This window comes from Anser brachyrhynchus (genome assembly GCF_964034855.1).
Source record: "Anser brachyrhynchus genome assembly, chromosome: Z".
Lineage (NCBI taxonomy): Eukaryota > Metazoa > Chordata > Aves > Anseriformes > Anatidae > Anser > Anser brachyrhynchus.
The window spans coordinates 9,159,395-9,183,482 of NC_137697.1; the positions used below are offsets into that span (position 1 = coordinate 9,159,395).

A 24,088-nucleotide genomic window follows, 5' to 3' on the forward strand; every position below is an offset into this window, starting at 1 on the left:
CTTGAATCGGAAAAGGAGGCTGATGGTGCCAGCCCAGCCATGTTAAGCCTAGGGTTGCAACAGCAAAACCTCATCTGCTCTCCGTAATATTATCCTCATTGCAAAGTTTGGATGAAAGCTGAGGAAGGAGGATGAAACATCTGCATGCAAGCAGGTTTGGTCTTGCCAGCTATTACATAGCTCAGTCTAAGCTTTTCATAAGGCCAAACAGGATTTCTTCGTTGGCCTCATGCTTCCCCATCCACATAAGAGGAGCTGGGAGGTTTGCGCTATAAGGTCAGAGATCCATTATCAAAGCATCTCACCATCGTGTTTTACATAGACATTCCCTCCAGCTCTTGGGGAAGTGCACGATCTCCACTAAACAAAATGCTGCAGGTCATTTCCATGCTAAAAGCTTAATGTGAGCTATATTGGGCCAGACTGCAGTCAGCAGCCCCTGTGCACGGTGGCTGGGCTTTTGCTGCAAGGCATGGGGGAAGTGGCATGTGAGGAGCCATGCCTCCAGCTCCGCGTGCCTCCAGCGCAGCCGCAGTGCTGCCGAGCCTTGCTTTGCATTCCAGCAGCTGTGCTAGAGCTGCGTGCATGGCCTCACTCGGCACAAATGAAACCAAGGCATCCATATGCTGTACATTAAGAGAAAGAGTGTTTGATCTGCAGTGAGCCCTGGAAGCCTCCTGCTCACTGGCTCACTGCTCACATACTCTTTCCTCCTCTCCTCAGCAGTTTCGAGGAGCGCACGGAGCCCAGTGTCAAAACCTGTAAATGCATGTGTTTATCGACACTATGATGGGAACTGCAGCACTTAAAACTGTTGAGAAAAAGCTATTGGCCACAGCCGTAAAACCTGCCCTCATCTTTTCCATGATGGTGGTGGAAAAGAAAAATTCAAGTGGTATTTTCCTATTTAAAGAAGAAGGGAAAATGACTGCCAAAGTGGATGGAATTTAGTCCAGCTGATGCAACGCCCGGGTTAGAAAAGCAAAATGCAAATCTCCCCTGAGCACAGGAATGGCAGCTGTGCATAGCCAAGGCCACCACAACGATGCCGCAGCCTGGCACAGGGAAGGGACAGCCCGGGTAATGATGGGCTTCAAGCCTGCCACCTGGCCTCTTATAGTGCCATGTATTTTGGAGACACGTATTACAGTCACATCACCCATTGATGTTATGTTTTACAAAGAGGTTACAGACGTCTCTGACTAACTGGTGGTGAGACAGAAGAGGAAAGCTCCCCTGCAGAGAGGACTTCTTTTTTCTCCAGCATTACCCCACACAGCTGGGGACAGGGCAGTGCCCTAGCTCAGGAGTGGTACAATGAGGAAGAAGCACAAGCAACAGCCAGGTAACAATAGAAATGAGTTTTATTTTGTAAAAAGTTATAAAATGAATATTGTACAAAAATAAAGTCTGTAGAGAACTTTGGTTGATTAACACAAATGACTGAGACATAAATTGCAGGTGAAGTAAAAAAACTCCAGAGAAGCACACTCCTGTTTTCAATAAGGTCTTTAAAAAAAAAAAATCACAAACTTTACCCTTTTGTATTTTGAACATAGTGATTTACTTTGGTGGCAGCCTCTTTGAGCTGCGCAGACAATGCTGTGGGGGAAAGTGCTGAGCAGCGGGGGCTGCACACCCCCGAGCGCTGCACCCAGCCAACCACCCTGCAGAGCAACTCAGCCCCAGCCTGGCAGGTTGGGCTGATAACGCCCAAATCACGCCGATGCCGATGGTGGCATCTCAGCTGTGCCCTGCCCAGCACAGGGGCTGAGGTATCCCCATGGCCCTGCGGGTGGTCTCTGTGCTGCCTCCATCAGCCCAAGAAAGCTGGGGGGTTGGACCTGATGATCTCTTGAGGTCCCTTCCAACCCCCTACAATTCTGTGATTCTGTGATTCTGTGAAAGCAGCGGAGGTCGGGGCTGAATTATATTTTGCAGACACTGCACGTCTTTCTAGGTGTGTTCTGAATTTTTTTGACCACTAGAGCCTTCTTGTCTGGTGCCCTAGGGGCCCAGGGCAAAACGAGTGAGGAGAGTCATTGCATGCATGAGATAAAAGGTTGGACCATCCTTTTTGTTTTTCAATTGGGATCATTTTTTCTTCCTTTTTTTTTTTTTTTTTTTTGGTTTTGTGTGAGTTGATGCTTCACTGATTGTCAGGTATGTCTAGTGACCTGCACTGCTGCTCCTTCAAGGAAAATAGTCTCCAGAACGAGTGGTCAGGTACAAATGCCTTTGCTGTACTATCCCCTTCACTGTAAGGAAACTCTGCTCTGGACTGCTCTGCTGCTTGGGTATGATCCTGTAATGTTTTAAAATAAATTATATAAAACTCTTTGGTTATTTAACACAATTGTTTATCTGCAGGCTATATTAAATCCAGGGCTAACTAATAAGAGGGATTTAACCTTTTCTATATGGAAATATGGAAGGAAAAGCTTAAATAAATACAACAAGAAATTATAAGGCTAAATGTGATTAATTTCCATTTGTCAATAGTTATACGAGGTCAGTTGGCAAAAAGTGTGAGAAAAAAATGTGGCTACATTTTAAATATGACTAGAATTAGTTTGTCTAACAAATGGCTAATGTTGAGCCAAGTCCTGCGACCCTCACTCATGTAGAGCTGTATTTGCTCCTGCACTGGCATGACTGTAGTCACTTTCAGAAATGCTGGTGAACAGGAGGAAGGGCTGAAGACTTTGACACTACATTCTGTGAACATAATCAGGTTTTTGTTTAAAAGCAAAAAAGGTAAAGTAAGTGATTTTTTGCATTCAAGTTAACACTTTCAAAAGCATGGACCATTGTTCCCAACTTATTTGTCTCTCTGTATCTTCCAAGCACCTTCTACTTTGGCACCTTTGAAAAGAAACTTTAATAAATAAGGAAAGGAGACTCATTACCGAACTGTAATAAATAACAATAACTTAATCTCAATAAATATCTTCTGTATATTTATGTCTCTGAACGGATGCATTGCATCAAGTAGTCTCTGCTCACTCACAATGACCAAATACAAATGTAGTTACCCAAGTAACATTAGTCCTTTGTAAACCAAAAGAAACACGTTTTGTGTAGGCCAGGCTTGTTGTTTCTCTTACTATACTAGGAAGAAGTGCTTAAAAACTCAACTTGTTCTCATAGGTAGCAGAAGAATGAAATCCTACGCTTGCTTTGAAGAAACATGAGATGGAAATAACCAGACTTAACCAGTAAGTGGAACTGTTTTGCTTTGTCCCAATACTGGACCTGCAGAACGTGAGCCTGGGAATTTTGACTTTTGGCCGATACCATCTTAGATTAATCTCACTATAGTTTAGAAGTGGTCCTAAGCGCTGAGGAACCACCCTTCAACGAGCAACAGCGCAACATGTCATTCGGTAGAGCTGAGGGCACAGGGGATGAGCAGGGTACCCCTAAGCTGCTCCTCAGCTCAGCTTCCTGGTGCGGGTGGGGGTGACCGCACCGCAGTGTGGTACTGCAGGGTTGTGTTTTTAAGCACATTCCTCATGGATCCGAGTCTCACTGGTGGTGGACTGTGTCAAATGGGAACGGGAGCGCGCACGCCATCCAGCCATTGGCATCTCCACCCGAGCTTTTATCTACTTTCCCGTCAGACTTCAAAAGCCTCCATCTTTTAGGCAGCCTCGCGCTCCCCTGGGCTCCCATGCCCCCTCGCTCTGCGTTCTTGGTCCTCTTTTCTCCATTCTGAGCAGACGCTTCCCCGGGAACCTTGGTCCCTCTCTTTGCATCAGGGCAGGAATGCAAAACTGGAGCCGCCTCCAGTGAGCAAGTGTCAGACGCATCCACACCTTTTTGCGGAATGTTTTTTCAGTATGTGGTAAACCAGGTTATCGTCCAAAAAGGACAGGTCATCATCAAAGGCTGTGGGTCTGCAACAAGCTTGCCTCACTTTGTCATTGACTAGTTTTTTCTTTCTGGTTAAGTTTTTTAAAATTTTGTCATATGTAGTCTCAGCTGCATCACAAGATCCACTGCAATACCGGAAGATGAGTTCTTCTTTGGTTTCATATCCCAAATCCAAGTCAGTCACATTTAAATGTATTTCTGTTAAGACACATCCCCGATTTTTGCCCCTTTGACTCCTCCTCCCCTTTTTGTTGGAATTCTCTATGTTCATGGCTGCGTTTTGCCGGTTCCTCTCCCGCCTAGAAAAAATTGGAGTCTGTTTATCTGGCGACCTCCTCAGTCTTTTAATGGTGGCTTGGATAAAGTCCACTACCTCATCAAACTGATCTGGATAATCCTCTGGCATATTAGCTGTTTGAGAAAGAGAGAAAATGCTTTGTCACATGTCAGTTGTCATGAAGAGAAGTTTGTCAGTTTGTGGCTCAAACACACAAGACACATGCAAGCTGCCCTGCCCTCTACTTCAGACATGCTAAAACTGAGGGGAATTTGGAAACTCATTTGGGGAAAAAGAAATGAGATATGTATGTATCTCTGTAGGTGTCTGCTTATGCTTGGTAGCACTCTGGCTCTTCTTTCAGTATTGAATGAACCCTGTCAAAATTGAGGGAAAGAGAATCATGTCATGTTATGAATATTAGTCGTTGGGTGGATGAAGCTACTGTAGAAAGTTACACAGGCTCTTCCTAGCAAGCAGCAAAGGGATGAGGTTTCTTTGATGCAATTTTGTGACTGTAATTGTTAGTTGTCTTTTCACACCAGCAGTGGTTAGTATTGCCAAAGCCACCTATTGATGAGGGTTTGGGGCAGGACACAAGGAGGAATTTCCTGCGGCGCCAGGCTAAGCTATTATTCTTGGCTGAATGCCTGCTTTTTAATGCTTTTAGGGGATAATTACTATCAGAGCTTTTGAAAATTATCTTGTAGAACTATTTTGTACCACCAGATGCTTATTAGACTGAGTAGAAATAGGTTGGAATAGAAGTATTATGTTAATTTTCAAGGGAAATTTTATTAATGCATTTTCTTTCTATGAAGTTAAATTATCTATTGCATTTTTCACTTGATACGTACTCTACCAGAGACAAATTATTCAAGTAAATTAAATGTTAAAGGCAATGAAATGTTTTGACATTAGTAGAATGAACTTCTTCAAGGAGGGTAAAATTGAATATGTTCTTCTGAAATGTTCTGAGATTTCAGTGTTTCATCATGATTTGGAATACCATCACATCTGAAATCTTCCCATGGAGTAAATCCCTCAGTGTGATTTGTTTTAGTGAAGACAGTGATTTAATGACAGGTCAGGCTGTCAGGGGCCCATATCTAGATGCCTTTATTTTGTATTATTAATGAATGTATCTTAAATACTTAAATAACGTTGCAGTATTAAGATTTTTTTCTCCCATTCTTATTGCCAAAAATCGAGTCTTTGAAGACTCACTTCTTCTGCAGGAAAACATAAGAGGATGCTTCTTTCTGTACTTAACTCCTAAGTGCCCACCCGCACAGCAGACTGGTTTCACACACCAGAAGGGTGTAAAAGGGCTCCAAAAGGACCTCTACAAATGTCCCAAGAACTGCAAATACTGGGAAAAAATGTGCCTGATGTGTTGTGCCTCGCCAGGGCTTGGTGCATGCATTAGGCCACAGTGGCTGTCACACAGATGAGACAGGAACAGCTCTGCAAGGAACAGCTCTGTGCCACATTTCCCTAATGAGCACTATAACAGACAGGAGCCTTGGTGGGTGACCAGGCAGCAAATGTTCGCAGACCACATGTGAATGCATTGACCCTTTTCACAGAAGTGGGGAAGATAATGGCTGCCTCCCATTGCGGCAAGATGTGAACTTTGTTAGTGTAAAAACCTGCTGAAACACAGCATGTCTGCACTTAAGGATGAGTACGGACCCCTCCCCAAAGCAGCCACATCCCAGTGGCACCCTTCTGCACAGTAACAGAGGGATGGATCAGAAATGTACAGCTTTTCACGGATGGCTCCAGCAAAATAGTGCAGATTGGTAAGAGTAATGAAGGCAGGTGATTGTGTATCTTCACATAACAAGGGTGACACATGGGAAGCAGGATCCTATAAACTGAAGAGTTTTGACCTGGGAAAAGTGAATTCCACTTTGTTTTACAGGTATCCATGCTAAAGGCAACAATCTCTAAGACCAGTGGCTCTGAAGAGACACAAAGAAGGGATGTCTGCTACCTACACAGCCATATGGGACCCGAACAAGGCAGGGTCCTGTGCCAAGCCCCATAGTCTTGTCCACCAATGGCAAGTGCACCCTTCGGGCACTCCTTTGCCACTACCTCTGTATCAGGTACCAAAACACCCACTATGAGCCATACCTACTGGAGGGGGGTAGCACGGGTAGGTGCATCCATTGAATGCACTGCCTGGCTCTTGCAGGACAGGCTGGTCTGTCCACACCATATAAATACTTCCCTCCTGAAAAAGGTCCTGGTCAAGGTGGTAGGTGGGCTACCTCTTTTAGGCAAGAAGAGGTAGGCTCCATGCTAGACCCAGTCAAGAAAGACAACCCACTTGGAGATGGCCCAGCACCCACTGCTGAAATACAAGCATGTCCCTGGCACAGATACGGATGGAGAGGGCTCTGGCAGGAGGCACTTGCTCTTGTTGCTGTGGGACTGGCTGGTCTCTAGGTTTCTTACACAGAAACTCATGACTCCATAGGGAAAGATATCTCTCCCTGTTGAGATAGCTCTGTCTGTGCCATTCTCTACACTCACTTTGAAATTACCCCACTCACACTACTGTGACTACCCCAGCCCACGCATATGTCACATACTCCTGGCCCAACCCTTGTAGCAAGTGTGACACAACGAGACCGAAACACAACAATCAGGGAAGCATACCAGGGTTCAGCAAAACCCATGCGGCAGTCAACCATCAGGAAGAGGATGAGAGATTGTTACAGGGAAACCCAGCCTGGAGACCCTTGTCTGAAACCTTCAGCCTCATACTTATCTCAAGCCTGGTATGCTGCTGATGCAGCGTGGGAAGTGTTTCCTCCCACCTAAGAAGGGACTAGCAAAACTGTGGGTTACCTGAAGAAATAACAACCCACCTGGGCATATCATTTTTAAACTGCTTGCAGTTCAGGTGCAAAGACGTCACTCACCCCTGTGACAGTGCTATGTGCAGGAGTCTAATTGGTCTACTAATGTTAATCTGATGGTTAAAGGGTTGAAGCACTGTCCTGCCCAGGCCAGTGAAATATGCCCTGGAGAGTAGACAAAGAGGGGAAAAGGCCCATGCTGTGGACTGTACCCCATTCGGAGCCCATGCTGACATCTGTCCTGGTTCATGCAAGATCACGACCCCAGCTGCACCAAGGGAGCTAATGTCACTGAGAGCCTTCTGCACTGCAAAGTGGCCTGTGATATTAAGAGGGAGGAAACACATTGTAGAGGAGACCTATGCAACACTAACGCAGGCATGGGGTGTCAACACAGGAGAAGGTGGAAGCAGAAGGGAAAAAGCAGACAAATAACCAAGCCAACAAGGTAATGACTAGAGGAGCCCTACCTATGCACATGGACTTGTTGCAACCAGAATAGGGGGTAATTAGCAGCATGACTGACTCCATTGATCTCACCAGGGCTCTAACATAAACCACACAGGAAGGACTCCGAGCTGTAACCAGGGATGAAGCGTGCATGGCCAATGCTGCTAAAGGAGCTGGAGATCCCTGCTCAGCTCATCCCCTCTTGCAACATCAGGCCACTTGGGAGACTCACTGGGAGGTCTGCCAGCACTGTGAGTATGATGAATGCCAATTTTCTATCTCACGGGTGGACTTCCCCTTCAGCCCGGGGAATTGGAAAACATGCCAAGCAGATATCCAAATCAGTCCAGAGGACTCCTTCAGTGACCCTCAGTATTTGGGGATTACATCACTGGAGGAAAGAAAAGGCATGCAGGTGATATTTGGGAACCTGTGGGAATGGTGGGCACATGGCCCACCTTGAGGAAATGTGCTGGACCTGTCAGCCCTGGACAGGGTCTGCCTACCTACCACTGCACATGCTGTTACAGGACTACGTGTGTACATGGTTTTAAACGCAATGGCAGCTGTGTTACTGGGCCATGTGTTGAATCCTTGCAAGCTGTCATAAGCAACAACACCCTCTACCTGCGGAGCCCAAACTTGTCACTATCAATGCAGCGATGTGCCTTTTGGCATGGACCTGTGCCCCTGGTACTGCATCAAGTGCAGCTGGACCCAGCAACCACTAAATGATGGGCCCAAGCAGTGGGAATTACACTGACTGGAGTGGCTTGGCGCTAGTTTTCTGCATATCCACTAAGAGTGGCTTGCAGGGTTTTGACAGCCAGGACAGCCTGTAAAAAAAATGCTGAAGTGGGATTCTGGGCAACCAAGCAGAAATGCTCTCATTAACAAAAACTGTGATGGGCTGAAACAAGGCACTAGAGCTAAGTGCTAAGTTACCACCAGACATCATACATGAATAAGCAATAACCACTGACCAAGGACTAAGAACCATGTGAGGCTAACAGATAGCAGGGAAGGTGAAGACAGACAGCAGGACCATCCCAGCCTGAGGTGCACTCAGTAGATGTGCTCCAGGGATGCTGAGAGAGCTCCCCACATCACAGCCACTGCATGATGAGCACTTGTTTGGTCCATGAACTGCAGTAAGTGATGCTGGCGGTGAAGGGGGTGCTGGGCTGTGCAGCCAGGGAACACCAGCACACTCTGAGGGGCTGCCTTGGCATCCAGTGCTGGTTTGTGCCCTGAAAAAGGGCACTCGATTCAGCCATGTTCTCCTTTATCTAGTTAACCCTCTGTTGCAAACAGTTTGAAAACCATTTATATTCTCAGAATGAAAGTCTACAGCCTGGCAGCTTTGCTTCTCTAATACACAACACTGCATGGACCGTGCTGGCTTAACTGTGCAGTAGGAAGGGCTTTCTGTGGGGACTTCACATCCCTGCGAAAAAAAAACCCAATCATTATCCCTACCTATAAAACACACAGTTGGCACGTGCATATGTGTGTGTTATATTTGCACATACACATGTACAAATATATATAATTACACACACACACATTTTTTTCAAAACAAACTGATTTACTGACAACACCTCCCTTCTGGTGGAAAAGCTGAGAGAACAAACATGACAGATGCTTGTCAAGCTGTACAAAGTGCCAGCAGAAAATGCTCAGACACTACGGCAACAAAAGCAGCAAAATCTTTTCTGAGCAGCAGTTCCTAGTCGCTGGCTCCAGGGTGTTAAAAGAATCAAAACTGAAAAATCTGAAGCCATATAGGATAAGGTAAGATGGGACAGGATAGCCCACAACAGCATGTGCTCAATACAGGTTAGTACGGTTGGCTCATATGTATATCAGTGTGACACATCTCAAAGCAGGCATTCCCTGAGGGAAAGACCATGCATCCTGGACATGTAAAATTTCCCGTGGTGGGCACATGGCCTCAGTGTATCTTGCTCACAGCATGGGAGAAGGGCTCACAGACCCCAGGGGGGCAGTGTGATAAGGCTGAGCCCCATCACTTACAACAGGGTGCCATGAACACTCACAAGACCAGTGTAAAGTCATGAGATTTTGTTTGGGGTTTACGTCATGTTTTTGAGAGTCGCTTCCTGACTGTTGAACTCTCAGAATACCACCCCACTGAGATTCTCCTTCCCATGGCATTAACCCCCTTGTCTTTCTTTCTCTTCTCTCGACCCTCTCGCATTCCAGTTATAGATATGCTTTAGCATCACCTCTGCCTAGCACCCCGTCAGCAGGAGCATGGGGCAGGCAGCGGTGCCCCAGCAGGAGCTGTGGCAAAGTGCACGTGTCCTGCTCACAGTCACAGAATGGTTTGGGTTGGAAGGGACCTTAAATATCACCCAGTTCCAACCCCCTGCCATGGGCAGGGACACATCCCACCAGACCAAGTTGCCCAAAGCCCCATCCAGCCTGGCCTTGAACACTTACAGGGATGGGGCATCCACACCTTGCTCTCCTGCAGCTCCCTCTTTCAATGCTGTGCCAAAGACCTGACCTCTCAGCCAGGAAGAGGCAGAGCCTTCTCCTCTGCTGGCAACCACAGCATGAGCGTGCCTTCTAGTGCTGGAATGTCAAGAGCAGGGGCTATGAATGGCAGCCACTCTGCTTTTGGGCAACTCTATCTTCCATGTCCAGCTGAACCAGGGCTGTTGATCTGCCAGATGTTTCTCAAAGGATCAGAAAAAATGGTAAAAAAGCAAAGAAGGAAAGAATGAAACACCACAGGACTGCTAAACACAGCCATCTGGAAAGTGACCAGGCTGGGAGGTCAACAACAACTATCCCAAAACCTGGAAGTAAAACAACAGTAAAGAAATGAGACCCATTTAAAATAAGATGCTTAGAAAACAAGAATATTTGCACCTTCTGCTTGCTGTCTGCAAGCTGCCGGCTTTTTTTTTTTTGAACCTGTAGGGCACAGTCGGATTACCATTTTGACCCAGGTTAGGAACTTCCCTGTTGAATGCATGACAAAATTCTTGCTTCACTGCTGCTCGCCAGAACCTGAGGCTTTGACCTTCCTGTCCCCAGCCCGGTCCCTGTGCCCTGGGCACTGTAAAAGCTGTCAATGGGTGCAGGTTTCTGCAGCAAACACCCCTAGAGCTCCCCACCAGTCCCTGCAGAAAGCCAACCCAGAACCCTGCTTTGGGCACTCAGGGAAATGTGCCTTCCTCTGGGTGCTTTCTCTGCTGCAGCTCCAGAGCCTGCTGTTGCATTTCCAATTAACTCGAGACACCATGTGCCAGTGGGACAGGGATCTGGTGCCTGCGCTTTTTAGAACACTGAACAGTGGTCAGACAGACTCATACATAAAGTAGGTCTAAATGAATATCCAAAGCAAGCTCGTCGCATTCTCAGGAAAACTGTTTCCATTAAGGAAAAAATGGACGTTTTATTTCTGTCTGTTCAAATGGGATCAAAATTACATTTCGTAAAACTATTCCTTTGATTTCACTAGCAACAGATTTATTTTAAAGCCAAATATTCCCCTGCAGTGGCAGTAACCCAGCATGGTAGAGCGAGAAACCCTCGGTTTGTACCTGACCACAAATTGGTTTCAGTGGGAACAGATGGATCTTCAGCTTTTGAGAAAAAAAATCAAGTTACTCATTTTGGTGCCTGGTTATGGATTTAAAAGGGTAACTACAGTCTTTTCTAACCATGCTGTTTATTATGGCTTACAAGAAAGGCTTAAGTTCTATTAACTGCAAAATAATAATTATAGAAGCAGGTTTTCCTTTTTATTTCTAATCTCATAAAATTTGAAGTTTGAAGGTATTGGGAACTGTATTTATGGCATCATTTTCTCTACTGATCTTGGGAAAACATAAGCATGTCACTGCAGTATCAGCTGACGCTCTGCATATCCTTAGTAAAAGTGATTGAATAAAAGTCACATAAGGTATACTAAAAACGATAAAATTGTACTTTTGTTTTACATTGTATCTTTTATGCTTATATTTGTGGTATTGTGTAACGACTACATCAAAACATCATGCTAAACATTTAATACAATTACCAGGATAATATTTCACTTAAACACAGCTGTCTTTCAATTAGAGAGGTTCAAATAGCAGCATTCAGACTCTTGTTTAAAGTAAGATTTCAAAGTCCAAGGGATTTAATCCAGCTAATTATAATGATAAGCACTATTTAGAAAACCCAGATCCAGATCTGTGTTAACATCAAATGGCCCTTTTTCAAAAACAGTTCTGGTACTTTCATCTGGGCCCTTAACTAAAATATTTTAATTTCCTTTCTTTCCTGGTTAATTTTAAGTTTCCTCCAAAGTTATAATCACAAAGATGTTTGTTCTTAGATCATTTGTTAGTGGGAAACATACAAGTCATGTGCCTCTAATTATAACTGCAATGAACCAGCCTCATTTTTTCACTGCTTATGAAGATGACTCTGCTATACCATTTATTCATCAATTATTTTATTCTTAGCTTGCTTTGTTGTAATTTTTCCAGGTACTCATTATAGTGGACAAGCCCTAAAACACTGAATCTCTCCATCTCATACCACAAAGGCATATTTTAGGGGTCCCCTGGAGTAATCTGTTTGTGGAATTGCGACCTTAGTGAGACAAAAATACTCATGTTATGATCATTCTGCTTTGTAAAGAAAGTGTGAACTATGATGGGAATAAAATATGTATTTTACATATTTTAATGAAGTACTTCTCATGAAAACAAAGCTTATCACACCGGCTTCAAATGAAAGGCAGTTGCTAAAACTAGTTACACTAAAAAGTTTTCAGGATTTAAACAATTAAAACATCACCTCTTTGAGGAACGACTTTACTTTCATGCCTTGCATGAAAATCTGCGAGGCTAAGAGTGAAATGGAAACCAGCTGGTTGTGTCCATTAGGTAACAGAGCATCAAAGACAGCAGGTCACCTCATCTTAGTACAGTTCTGGTTCACTGCCTTGCTCCCTGCCTTGCCAGCTCCCAGGAAACACCACATCCCTGCTCACATGCAGAAAGGTCTCAGAAATGGAGCCTCCCGCTGGTATCACTTGTTTCTCATCAGGAAAAAGGGCTAAGTAACTTGGCTAAGTAACCTGGGGCCACTCACAGCAGTCAGGTATGATAAGGCAGTACTGGAAACAGGCACAGGGTTCAACAAGATGTACTTGTTCCACATGGAGCAGACAATTTTCAGTTTGTAGCTCACCAGCTCACTGCCAATTCCCATGTTGGTCACACTGCTGAACCTGCAGAGTACTTCATATTTTCACATTACCATGCTTGGTGCCTCCCCTTGCATCCTTTGCCTGCTTTCTCACAGGTATGAGATGCTCAGTCTCCCCAGGAACCTCACTCTGTGGTTCCCAGCAGGAGAAGATAAGGTAGAAACAACAAGACCATCAAAATTGCTCCCAGTGGGGGAATGGCTTGGTAACAGGAAAAAAAGCAAGGCCAGGTGAATTGGGTGAGGTGAAGGAAGCTGTCTTGCAAGCTGACCAGTCCACAAGAGTTTCTTACTCTTAATCTGGTCCAAATGGGAGTCATTCATGAATTTCTGCCTGACTTTGGGGCTGAGCACCTCCGCTGGCCTCCCTGGGGCTGTCACATCTTGCAGTCAGGTAGCAAGGGACCAGCAGGCGGATGTGGTCTCACCTCTGACTGAGAGCTTTGAACAACCAGCTCTGAGGCACTAAGGACAGACAGCCCTTCAGCACTTGCTCCTGAGGTTTTGATACAGCTCCTTCAGTAGCTGCTAGGACCCTGTCCTGGTCTTACTGCACAGAGGCTGTATTCAAGCGCACACAAGGCAGTCTCTGCACCTGAAGAAGTTACAGCATGAACAGTGTAAAAAGGGAAAAAAGAGGCAAAGTGGATGCCCTCTGCCTGAAGCCAATGACGGAGCAGGAGCCAAGGCTGGGTGAGGAACACACCTTGCCCACCAAATCTCCTCACTAAGGCCTCGTACACTTCCAGATCTGTACCATGCTGCAAATATATAGCTTCCCAGTATAAGTTGGGTTTATGCTTAATTCTTGGTTCTGTTCCATCCCTGAGACAGCCTTCAAGAAGCCTTAAAGAAGTACTGGGACCTGAAACTAGCAACAGGGCATGCAGCTAGCTAACGGGAATGGCATGGAGACTTAAACGGAGGAAACACTGCTGGTAATAAAAAGAAACTCTCTTTAGCATTCCTGGTGCAGAAGTGACCCAGACCAGCCCTCACATGGCACCAGTAAAACCCCACATGGGTCACACAGCACCACTTCGGTGCCAGTTCTCTGAACCTGAGCAGCACAAATGATACAACAGTAGAAGCACTGTTTCCACAACAGCTCAACACAACTCCGACCAAGCAGCTGTACCTGGGATGCTCCTACACTGCATCTCTTGGCTTTAGGGCTGTGCCAAGGAACAAACATGGGCAGCAATGCAGCAGGAAGGGGTCCTGTCCCTGTCTCTATCCTGGAGCAGAAAAGCACAGCCATGTGGGCAAAGCCATGACTGATGAACCTGTTGGGACAATCTCTGCTGCTGTCAGATTTTGGTTTGGCCTACAAATGATAAATTTGCTTCCTGTATTTCAACCTTTTTGCAATACAAATGATATGTAAAGTTTTAACATTAAAGTTTTGAAAATGTTCTTATTATATTCATCAGTTCATGGCTCTCAAGCAGGTGCTCCTGCTCTGCTGCAGGAGATGTCACAGTTGGATGTGTGGACCACAACCCATCAGATGGGGTTGGTGGCTGCTCAGAGGCAGCGAGTCTCTGAAAAGCTCTGCCTCCTTCCAATCCACTATGCTGGACACATGCCTCCTTGTCAGAAATTTTGTGAGTCATTGCTGGTTTTGTCAAAGAAATCTAATCTGTTTGGGATGGGAGCAGAGATAGTCCAGATATTTGTACGTAGCTTGTTAGATGAAGGGGATAAGACCAGCTTGCCTCAGAAAATGTGGCCACCTGAGAAGTTCTGGCATACCTGCTGTACTACTGCCTTGCCCACATGCAGAAAAACAAGTATTTTGAATCCAGCATTTGCTTCTTTTTAAGCCTCAGTAATCATTAAAGCATTTGTACAAGTCCCACTGAATTCAAAGAAATGCGCCTGCAGTTTTCAGCATAAGTGCTGTGCCAATAGATACAGACCAAGGCAAAAGATTAAATATCTGCTAAGTCATACACTGTGGCTTTTTTCCTTAAAAAAATGCTGATATTTGAAATGTCTTACATAATTCATTTTCTGTCCTTGATCTTAAAACCAGACATATTTTGTATCTTAATGCTTTGTTTGTACCTGTCTCAAATATATCTTTTTGATTCTATTTTCTTTCTTCCCTCTGTAAGCAAGACTGGATTGCCAACAATCATTGAAATCTTTCCTTTGGTTCCCCTTACCGAGTAGTATTTGCTCAGAAACTACAGCTGTTTATCTCAAAAAAAATGACCATCCTGCAGTGTCAACCATTCTACCAGCACTAATGTGTCAGTGGCCTCATTAGATGTCTGATGATCCTGAACATTGTTATGCCACAATATTTAGTATTCTCATTTATTACTTGTCATTAACTTATTGCTACGGAAGTATGAGAATCTTCAGCAAGTGTCATTATGTGGGGTTTGGTCTGTGTACTCCAAGTTTTAAGTTACAGTTTCTTGGTCGTGTGTTTGTGTTGGGGAGGGATGAAGACTGGATATTTGCACTAGATCATAGAATCATAGAAACATTAGGGTTGGAAAAGACCTTCAAGATCATCTGGTCCAACCACCGCCCTACTACCAATGTCACCCACTAAACCATGTCCCTAAGCACCACGTCCAACCTTTCCTTAAACACCCCCAGGGACGTTGACGCCACCACCTCCCTGGGCAACCCGTTCCAATGCCTGACTGCTCTTTCTGAGAAGAAATGTCTCCTAATTTCCAACCTGAACCTCCCCTGGCACAACTTGAGGCCATTCCCTCTAGTCCTGTCACTAGTTATCTGTGTGAAGAGGCTGACCCCCAGCTCCCCACACCTTCCTTTCAGGCAGTTGCAGAGAGCAGTAAGGTCTCCCCTGAGCCTCCTCTTCTCCAGACTAAAGAACCCCAGTTCCCTCAGCCGCTCCTCACAGGACTTGTGTTCCAGGACCTTCACCAGCTTCATAGTCCTTCTCTGGACACGTTCCAGGGCCTTGATGTCCTTCTTGTAGTGAGGGGCCCAAAACTGAACACAGCACTCGAGGGGTGGCCTCACCAGAGCTGAGTACAGTGGGATGATCCCTGGTCCTGCTGGCTGCACTAATAATGATAATGATAAATGATAATGATAATGATAAACTAATAATGATAAAGCCAGGATGCCGTTGGACTTCTTGGCCACCTGGGCACACTGCTGGCTCATGTTCAGGCGAGCATTGATTTTGGTGGATGGGATCTGATGACCCCAACGGCTTCTCTCAGCTTCTGTAACTTTAAATATTCTATATCTGCCTTATGCAGGAATACAAAAACTTACAAAGTCACTGCAGCCTATCATTTTGAGGATTCTGCTCTAGTGGACAAATAACGCCTCTCCCAGCAAGCCATCAACAGCCATCACAGAGCTGACAAGGATTTCTTAAATACATTCAAGAGGCCTATGAAAGGTGACCAAGAAATGCATGTTGAGGTATGTTATCTAGCAACCCACATCTGCAAAACATCTAAAAGGATCCGCTCTTCCACTGGAAAAATTTTGAGGCCCCTAAAATGAAAAGGAGCAAAGACATAAAACTTAAACAAAGGATAACTGTTAAAATGAGAATAAAACCAGATTCTCTTGCATTTCAATCATTTTCTCCTTAGGTCTCTGAACACCCTTCAAGGGAGTATATTCAGGAGGTATACGTGACTGCAGCAAGAACAGCTTCCAGGGCTACACGCATCTGGATTTACCCAGATGTGCCCTAGAACATGTCTTCTAGAATTGTGCGCATGAAAAGAAGACAACTTTGAATGCTTGAGATTTCTAAATGCCTAGAAAACCTGGGCGTGCCCATGCACAAACTTTACTATATATATGCTGGCCTAGTGACATACGCGCACTCAGTCTGAGAGTGGCTGGATGCACCGGCTGCACTGGATACACACAGATCGAATGACGAGTGTGGCACCTGCTCGGCTGGGGCAGACAAAAACCTCTCCGACGCATTGCATTTACTGTGCATGGGCAGGTTGCCTCTGTGGCTTGTGGGTGTCTTGCACTAAAGCACATCTGCTGCACTGTGAGGGTTTTGGGCAGGAAAACCTGGACTGAGAGTTCTGATTTGTAACACAAAATCTGTCTAATAAGTACTGTAGGAAAGGAAATGCAATCATTTGGAAGTATAATTTAATATTGTTTTTGCCTTTAGAAGCCCTATAATAGCACTGTTCATTCTAGATACTTCCATTCCAGCTAAATGTAGAACCTTAACATTAAACACCCAGGAGCAGGGATATGAAGAATGTTTAACAGAGGTGTAACGCACATGTAACATGGTGTGTTATGCTATAGCGTGACAAAGGAATTCTAACAATAATTCACCATCCTGTGGCCATGGAGTAACTCGGTCATTATAATTCAGAGAAATATCTTCTCTTTCCATTAAAAAGTGAGATTTTTCATTGATTTTTGCATATATACTGCTAGTTCTTACTCAAGATGCCCACTTGATCAAGAGATTACATGCCATGTCCTGGATCTTGGGATACTCCAACCCTCACACATGCTGATTACAGCTATCCAGGGGCAAGTAATTAAAAAACATATTTGCTGGGAAACACATAAAAGTCAAACTAAGTGTTTTTACAGTTATTTGGTTTATATTTGTTCTGTTCACACTCACTATTTAAGCTAATTATGTCCTTCTACCTGCGGACTGTAGCATGAGGGAAAAAAAGGAAGTGCTTTCTACCTTTACAGACTCCCCAGGTACTCTCCTTCACGTGAAATAAGCTGTCCCGTGAGCACTGATGCCTAAAACACTTAGAAACACTGGGATCATCTCAAATGCACTAGAGTTACAGAGGCTACTCTCACCCCAGCGTCCAGTCCAATGAAAAATGCAGAAGACTGCAATTGCCAACACTCTCTGCCTTCTCTAATTACTGTCCTAAACAACAAAGGTCAGCACATTACACCTGATCAGCCCCGGAGGTGAGGACCTTGCCTGTAGGCTGGAACGAAGGAAGGTTTCCAGCCAACCTGAAAGAGATGGGGTAGCATCAGGTGACCGCAGAGCACTTTGCAGAGAAAGCAATCCCATCAAATGAGAATGCAGAAAGGTGTTGAGAGCCTGGGAAAACAGATTGGTGCTCCAGCAAGGTGTTTGGCCTTCCCCTAGGAGTGGGGCTTGATCTCACAACCCCCTGCTGCCTGTGGCGTATCAGAGACCTGAGCTACCCCACCCAGCCTGCATGGGGACCACTTTAGGGCAGAATCATGCACCCCTCTTCAAACGCAAAAATGTAGCACCCCATCCTGCTCAGGTTTTTGAGCTGCCTCCTGCAAAGGTGCTGTGCTGGCTGCCAGCCCCAGGGGTACCAAGGCATGGCGGGCCCACCAGCAGGCCGTGAGCACGCCCGATGCTGGGAGAAAAACCAGGAGGTCTACACAACACAGCTGCCACCCCTCTTGTGTACATTGTTCTGTCTCTTCCCCATGACGAAGGGTGTGTGGCACCCTGGTGAGCAGAGAGGAACAAGTGCACCGAGTGCAGGGCTGTGGTTACTCCAACAGGGTGTGAGGGCCTTGGTGGCCTGGATGGGATCGGCCATGCTGGGAGGGATCGGCCTGGATGGGATCGGCCTCACGGGCTACGTGCTTGCAGCCTGCTCCTCAGGCACCACACGCTTTTAAGTCAACAAAAACAGTGCGAAAATGAATCAAAGTATTTCAGCACTTTCTTACAGCTGCCTGTCTCCCCTGACTCACTCGGCTTGGCAACTCGGCTGAGAAAAGAGTCTCCAGCGTTTGGGCAAGCGTGCTGTGCTGCTGCTGTGCAAAGATCACAGGAACACCCTGGGTTTTTCCAGGTTTTTTCTGCTGTGAAGAGCAGCGCTGGTATTTTCCCCTCACAGCCAGGCCCATAGGATCCATTAGGAGGTGGAGGCCGAGCTACCAGCCCCTTCTGGAAGGACCGTCCTGGGCGATACCTAGAAGCCCTCTCTGTCCTGGGAGGAGAGGCTCTGGGACAAGACTGGCTGTTCACACTGCCGCCACACAGGTTAACACAGCTCATCTTCCTCCTTGCTTACCCACTCCACAGAAAAAAAGGAGGAAACAGTGACAAGTTCTGTACTGCTAGCCATCCCCTTGAGCTGCTGGCGAGACACCAGCTCACAAGGAACCGCATTCCCAGAAGTAACTTTTAAGATAGAAGTGGCATTGCATAAATACATCCTCCCTGGAAAGAGGGAGCACTAATGCTCTCCTGCCCTGTGCTGCCTCCTCCCTAGCACTCTTCTCACCAGAGAGCTGGTGTCGCCGCCAGACCGTGCCAACATCACCAGCACAACACCCAAAAAGCTGATCCCTGCCTCTGGTGGGACGACTCAGTGTCCCAGTACCTTCCCCACCACGGCCGAGCAGCAGGGGATCGGGGTTGGGACTGGAGAGGAGGTGGCAGCCCCAGTAGGGGGAAAACACAAGCAAGGAGAGGACACAGAGGAGGCCAAGTGGAGAACAAGGTGCAGGATGCTGGAGAACAGGAGCAAAGTGGAGCCACGGGGCACAATTCCCCGCTCGGCACCTCCACGCTGCACTAACCCGGCTGCTCCCGGGGAAATCAGCACGGGGCTGCCCATGGCCAGAGCCGCGACAGCCGCAGGGAAGGACATGCCTCCCGGTAAGGAGATAAAAGTGAGCCTCAGTCACTGGATTCTCTCTGCTACGAGCTAGAGGGAACGGGATGAGCAAGGGCAAAGGGAGCAACCTCCGAGCTGTGTCTCTGCCTTTGCCAAGTGGACATCTCCACAATCCATGTGAGTATTTTGCTGCTTCTTATTGAGCCATATTAACTCCCACTTTAAAAAGCCACCAGTGTTAGCGTAACACTCACATACCACTGTTAAAATCCTGCATCTGCTATTGTAGGAGACCTATTATTAGCGAGGCATTATTATTATCTGTCATTTGGACTGTAAGCTGTCTTACTGTGAGCTGGTTCATGTGGATTGCTCTGCACCAAGCTCCTAACCCCACCACTGCTACTCTTCTGTAAATTTCCATGCGGACACACTGCTTTTGGGATAAGGATCCAAGGAGGATTTAACGAAACTCAGCAGCACTCCAGGATGTGTACAGTGCCTTGCAGCATGGCGCAGTGTCCACCAGGACCTGTGCCCACTGCAGACAGTGAATAACTGCATTGGCAGCCCTGAGCAGCGAGAGGAGGCTGAAGTGGCGGGGAGGGAGTTTCAGCACCCGTGTTGCATGGTGCCTGACCCTCCCACGGCTCCTTCGCACACAACTAACTTCCCCATCTCTCAGGGTTTTTCAACCAAAGGGCTCCTAACACTGCTGGGAAGGAAGGGCTGGACTGGGGATCACTGCCATCTCCAGCCCCAAGCTTTTTAGGATGACTGGGTTTGGAGCTGCTGGAGCCAGACCAGAGCTGGTGGCCCTACCTGGGGAGATGCGGGGCGGAAAGCGGGGGGGGGGGGGGGTCCCTTCCTCACCCTGATGCCTGGGCAAAGGGGAGCGGGTTTAGCAAGACAGACAGTGGTGGCTACAAAGGGGAATGTTTCTTACAGTCACTGTGCACAGCATAGGGAGGCGGCAGGCTGATGGGGGAGAGATCGTCTTCAGGCCCCTCTACCACTGAAGGGGGCCCCTCGGGAGGCATCTTACCGGTGGGCAGGGGCGAGGTGGAGACCGTGTTGAGCAGCACCACGCAGACAGCCACAACATCCCATAACTTCATCTTAGATCTCCTTCCAACACGGGCCCCTGGCAGGGAGGACAGGTCGGGTTAGCTCCCATCTGCTGTGCTCCCCCAGCCCTGTCCCTTCCCTGCCTGCCCTGAGACACCCTGGAGACACAGCAGGGGCCAACAACCTGCGCCCAACCGTGCCCCCCCAGACCCTCCTGTCCCCATCTCGTGGGACCTCCCGGTGTGGGAGTGGGGCCGCGGGGTGGCCACCAGCCCCTCTATGCCCAGTCATGCTGCCTGGGGGGCAGGCTGGCAGGTCCCAAGGGCCTTCGCTCAGGGCCAGGTGGGTGTCACCATGTCCCCGTGCTGGCTGCCAGGTCACCTTGTGCTCATCCTCCCCCAGCACCCGGGCACCTGTCCTGGGGCTGGGACAGGGTGGACCCGGCTGGCCGGGGGTGCAAGGCTGTGCAGCTTTGCTGTGCTAAGGTCAAACTTTCCTTTCTCTCCTCTCTCCATCCCCAATCCTTTTCCTTTGCCCTTGCCTTTTAATTTTCCCTGTCCCCTTTTCTTTTCCCCTTTCCTGCTCTCTTTTCTCTTTCCCCCTCACTTCCTCCCCTTTCTTTTTCCCAGTCAACTTTGCTTTCCCTTTTCCCTTTCCTTTTCCCTTTTCTCCTTTCATTTCCTCTCTTCTCTTTCCTTTCCCTTTTCCTCTTTTCATTCTCTTCCTTTTCCCTTTTTCTCCTTTCCTTTTTCCTTTCTCCCTTATCTTCTTTCCCTTTCATTTTTTTTCCATTTCCTGCTTTTTTTTTCCCCGTTCCTCGTCTTTGCCTTTTCTCTTTCTCTTCATGTTTCCCTTTCCCCTTCCATCTCCACATTTTCTTTTTCCTTTCCTCCTTCCCTTCCTTTTTTTCCCCCCATTTCCCTTTCGTTTCATTTTCCCCTCCTCTCCATTTCCTCCTTATCGTTCTCCTCTCCTTTTCCTTTCCCCCTTCTCCTTCCCCCCGTCCTTTCTCCCTTTCCCTCCCCTCTCCCCGCTCCCCCCGCACCCCGACACCCACCTCCCGGAGCCGGCAGCTGCCCCGAGACCGCTTCAGCCCGGCCCGGCCCCGCTGGGCGGCAGCGGAGGGGGTCTCTGCGGGGGGCTCCGGCCGCGGGGCTCCGACCCCTGCCCGCCGCCGCCGGGGCCGCTGCGCGGAGCCCGTCCAGGCTCGGGCGCTGCCCTCGCACCTCGCCGGCACCGGGGCGCCCCGGGGGGGCGGCCCTGTGCCCCCCATCCCGATGAGGGGACCCCTCCCGCCCCGCCGCGACCCCCGCCTCGCCCTCACCTCCGAGCTGGTCTCGTCGGACCCGAGACGGACATCAACGCCGGGGAGCCGAGCGGCCGGACGGGCGATGCATGGGGGGCCAGGTCGGGGTCCGGCCGCCGGGACCCTCTTTTTGCGCGGTGGGGGCAGGCGTGGGGTAGGGGGGCGAGGTCGCGGGTCTGGGTGGAGGCAGAGGGGAGCCGCCAGCACAAGCGAGCCCCGGCGGCCTCCCCCGGCCGCCGCAGGTGCTGTGTCCGCGGCCGGTGCCGGGGTCTGTGCCCGCTGCGGCCCCGGGGCCGCACTCAGCAGCGGCGGGAGCGGCCCGAGCCGCGGGGAGCGCCGCCTGGCAGCGGGAGCTGGCTCTGGGTGCTGCTCTTGGGACCCTGCCTGGAAATCTGAGAAAGACACTCCATCAACAACTGCGGGGAGTCAGATGAAGACATCAGGGCTCCTGTAACGCCAGCTGGTCCAGCACCGCGGGGAGCCGCGCACCGCTCGGACACGCACGCAACGGCGGGAAGGAGAAAAAAAAAAAAAAAAAGAGTGGGGAAAAAAAAAGAAAAAACGGGAAAAATAAAAAATAAGAGCAGCTGAGGAGGAGGGGAGGGGAAAAAAATTAAAATCGCACCACCCCCCTCAGCCTGCTGGCAGAATCAGAGGCCGGCGCTGGGATTTGTAGCGCCGGTAGCAGCAGCAGCAGCAGCAGCAGCAGCAGCCAGGCTTCCTCCTGCAGAGCGGGGATCCCGTCGCGGCGAGAGCTTAGATCCAAGCGGGGAGCGGCGGGGGGCCGGGCCGGTGCCGGGGCTCGCCCCAGCTCCCCGGGAGCCGCCGGGGCTCCGCGGGCGGGGTCGGGGGCGAGGCGAGGCGCGGGGGGCTCCGCACCCGCGGGCGGAGGGGAGCGCGGAGCCGGACGCCGGGGCTTTGCCAGGGCGACTCTGCGCCGCAGATGGATTTATAGGGCCCTTTGGCAGTGACGCGCCCTCCGCTGATTCGCTTTCAGACCCAAACACACGCTGGCCCCCCGCACCGGACCCCGCGGAGCCTCCAAATATCTCCCGGCTGAAGTCACCGGCCCGACATACCGTACGCTGCGCGCCCGGCGGCGCAGCCCCGCGGACACCCGCTTGGCCCCGCGGCGGCCGTGCCGGGCCGTGCCGGGCCGGAGTAACCCAACACCCAGCCGCGGCGGCTGCAGGGGCTCCGGCCCGGCCCGGCACGGCCCCCCCCCGGCCCCGCCGCCGCCCCCTCCTCGCCCCCCGCCGGCCGCAGGTGCCCCGGGTGCGCCGCGCTGCGCTGCGCGGCCCCTGCGCGGGGGGCGGCGGCGGGGGGACGCGCGGGAGGCCGCGGCGAAGTGGCCGTAAACAGTCTCGGCTTACAGCCCCGCGCCCTGTATTTATGACTCACCCAGTTGTCCGGAGGTATGAGGTCCTCATGTCGCCGGTGCTATGAAATTAACGCGGCGGGCGGCTGGGGAGAGCGCAGGGGTTGCGCGCCGGCCAATAAAGCGCTCCGTCTGCACCGCGCTTCTTCCTTTTTTATGATTCTTTGTTGTTGTTGTTATTGTTGTTTGGTTGGGTTTTGGATTTGGCGTGCGGATATGGCTGGGATGGGGCGGCGGGACCCCGCGGGGCACCGGAGCCCAGGGACGAGGGACACCGGGGGGGGACCGGGAGGACGAGCCCCGCGCTGGGCATGGCCGGGCCGGCGGCAGAGCTGTCACCGAAAGCTGCCGCCCGGCCGCGGGATCCTGCCAGCCCCCCCTCCGCGGGGTGTGCGTGCGGCTCTGGCTGTGCATTCACACGGGTGTGTGCGCGCCGGATCGCCCCTCTCTCATGGGGAAGGAGAGCAGACCCCGAGACGCCCCGACGGGGACCGTGCCCGGCCCCACACATCCCCACACATCCCCACACAGCCCACATCCCTATCCGCCGGGGCGGCTGCTGCGGCAGGGGCGGCCACAGCGGCTGCCGGAGGTCCGGCAGGGCGCGGAGGGGGATACGAGGACCTCAGGTTTCCCTTCTCCCTTCCCTTCTTCTTTTCCTTCCCTTCTCCTTCTTTTCTTTTCTTCCTCTTTTATTTTCTCCTTCTTTTCCCCTTCCCTTCCCTTCCCTTCCCTTCCCTTCCCTTCCCTTCCCTTCCCTTCCCTTCCCTTCCCTTCCCTTCCCTTCCCTTCCCTTCCCTTCCCTTCCCTTCCCTTCCCTTCCCTTCCCTTCCCTTCCCTTCCCTTCCCTTCCCTTCCCTTCCCTTCCCTTCCCTTCCCTTCCCTTCCCTTCCCTTCCCTTCCCTTCCCTTCCCTTCCCTTCCCTCCAGCCCAGCCCCAGACCCGCTCCCCTGCCTGCCCCAGGGCCAGCTGCACAGCCCTGACCCCTTGGTTAGGAAATAGGGTGAGGTCCCTGGGTATGGGCTCCAGAGCCAGGCTTGC

The 24,088-nt window shown here is 49.5% G+C and overlaps 1 protein-coding gene and 1 long non-coding RNA gene across 4 annotated transcripts in view; both read right to left on the minus strand.

Annotated features, from left to right (window-relative positions):
* The window catches only part of LOC308185138, a 210,939-nt gene that overhangs the window by 48,626 nt on the left and 138,225 nt on the right, over positions 1-24,088 (minus strand). The gene's annotated exons all lie outside the window — the stretch shown is intronic.
* GDNF (glial cell derived neurotrophic factor) lies at positions 1,347-23,826 on the minus strand. Of its 3 annotated transcripts, none has more exons than XM_080572899.1 (3): positions 23,071-23,826; positions 20,242-20,439; positions 1,347-4,287 (listed from the first exon to the last, which is right to left on the minus strand). In XM_080572899.1, the coding sequence occupies exons 2-3, from the start codon at positions 20,411-20,413 to the stop codon at positions 3,803-3,805; spliced, it is 657 nt and encodes a 218-aa protein (XP_080429025.1). In that variant the 5' UTR covers positions 20,414-20,439; positions 23,071-23,826; the 3' UTR covers positions 1,347-3,802. The 3 variants fall into 3 exon arrangements, with proteins under 3 accessions (XP_080429025.1, XP_080429026.1, XP_080429024.1); XM_080572900.1 differs by lacking the exon at positions 23,071-23,826 and adding an exon at positions 21,688-22,674 and having other exon boundaries at positions 20,341-20,439; XM_080572898.1 differs by lacking the exon at positions 23,071-23,826 and adding an exon at positions 21,688-22,674.

Coding starts and splice junctions, on each gene's coding strand:
- GDNF (XM_080572899.1), bottom strand. CDS start 20,413: ATGAAGTTATGGGATGTTGTGGCTGTCTGCGTGGTGCTGCTCAACACG. Junction 4,288..20,241: donor CTATGCTGTGCACAGTGACT/GTAAGAAACATT, acceptor TTTCTCAAACAG/CTAATATGCCAGAGGATTAT.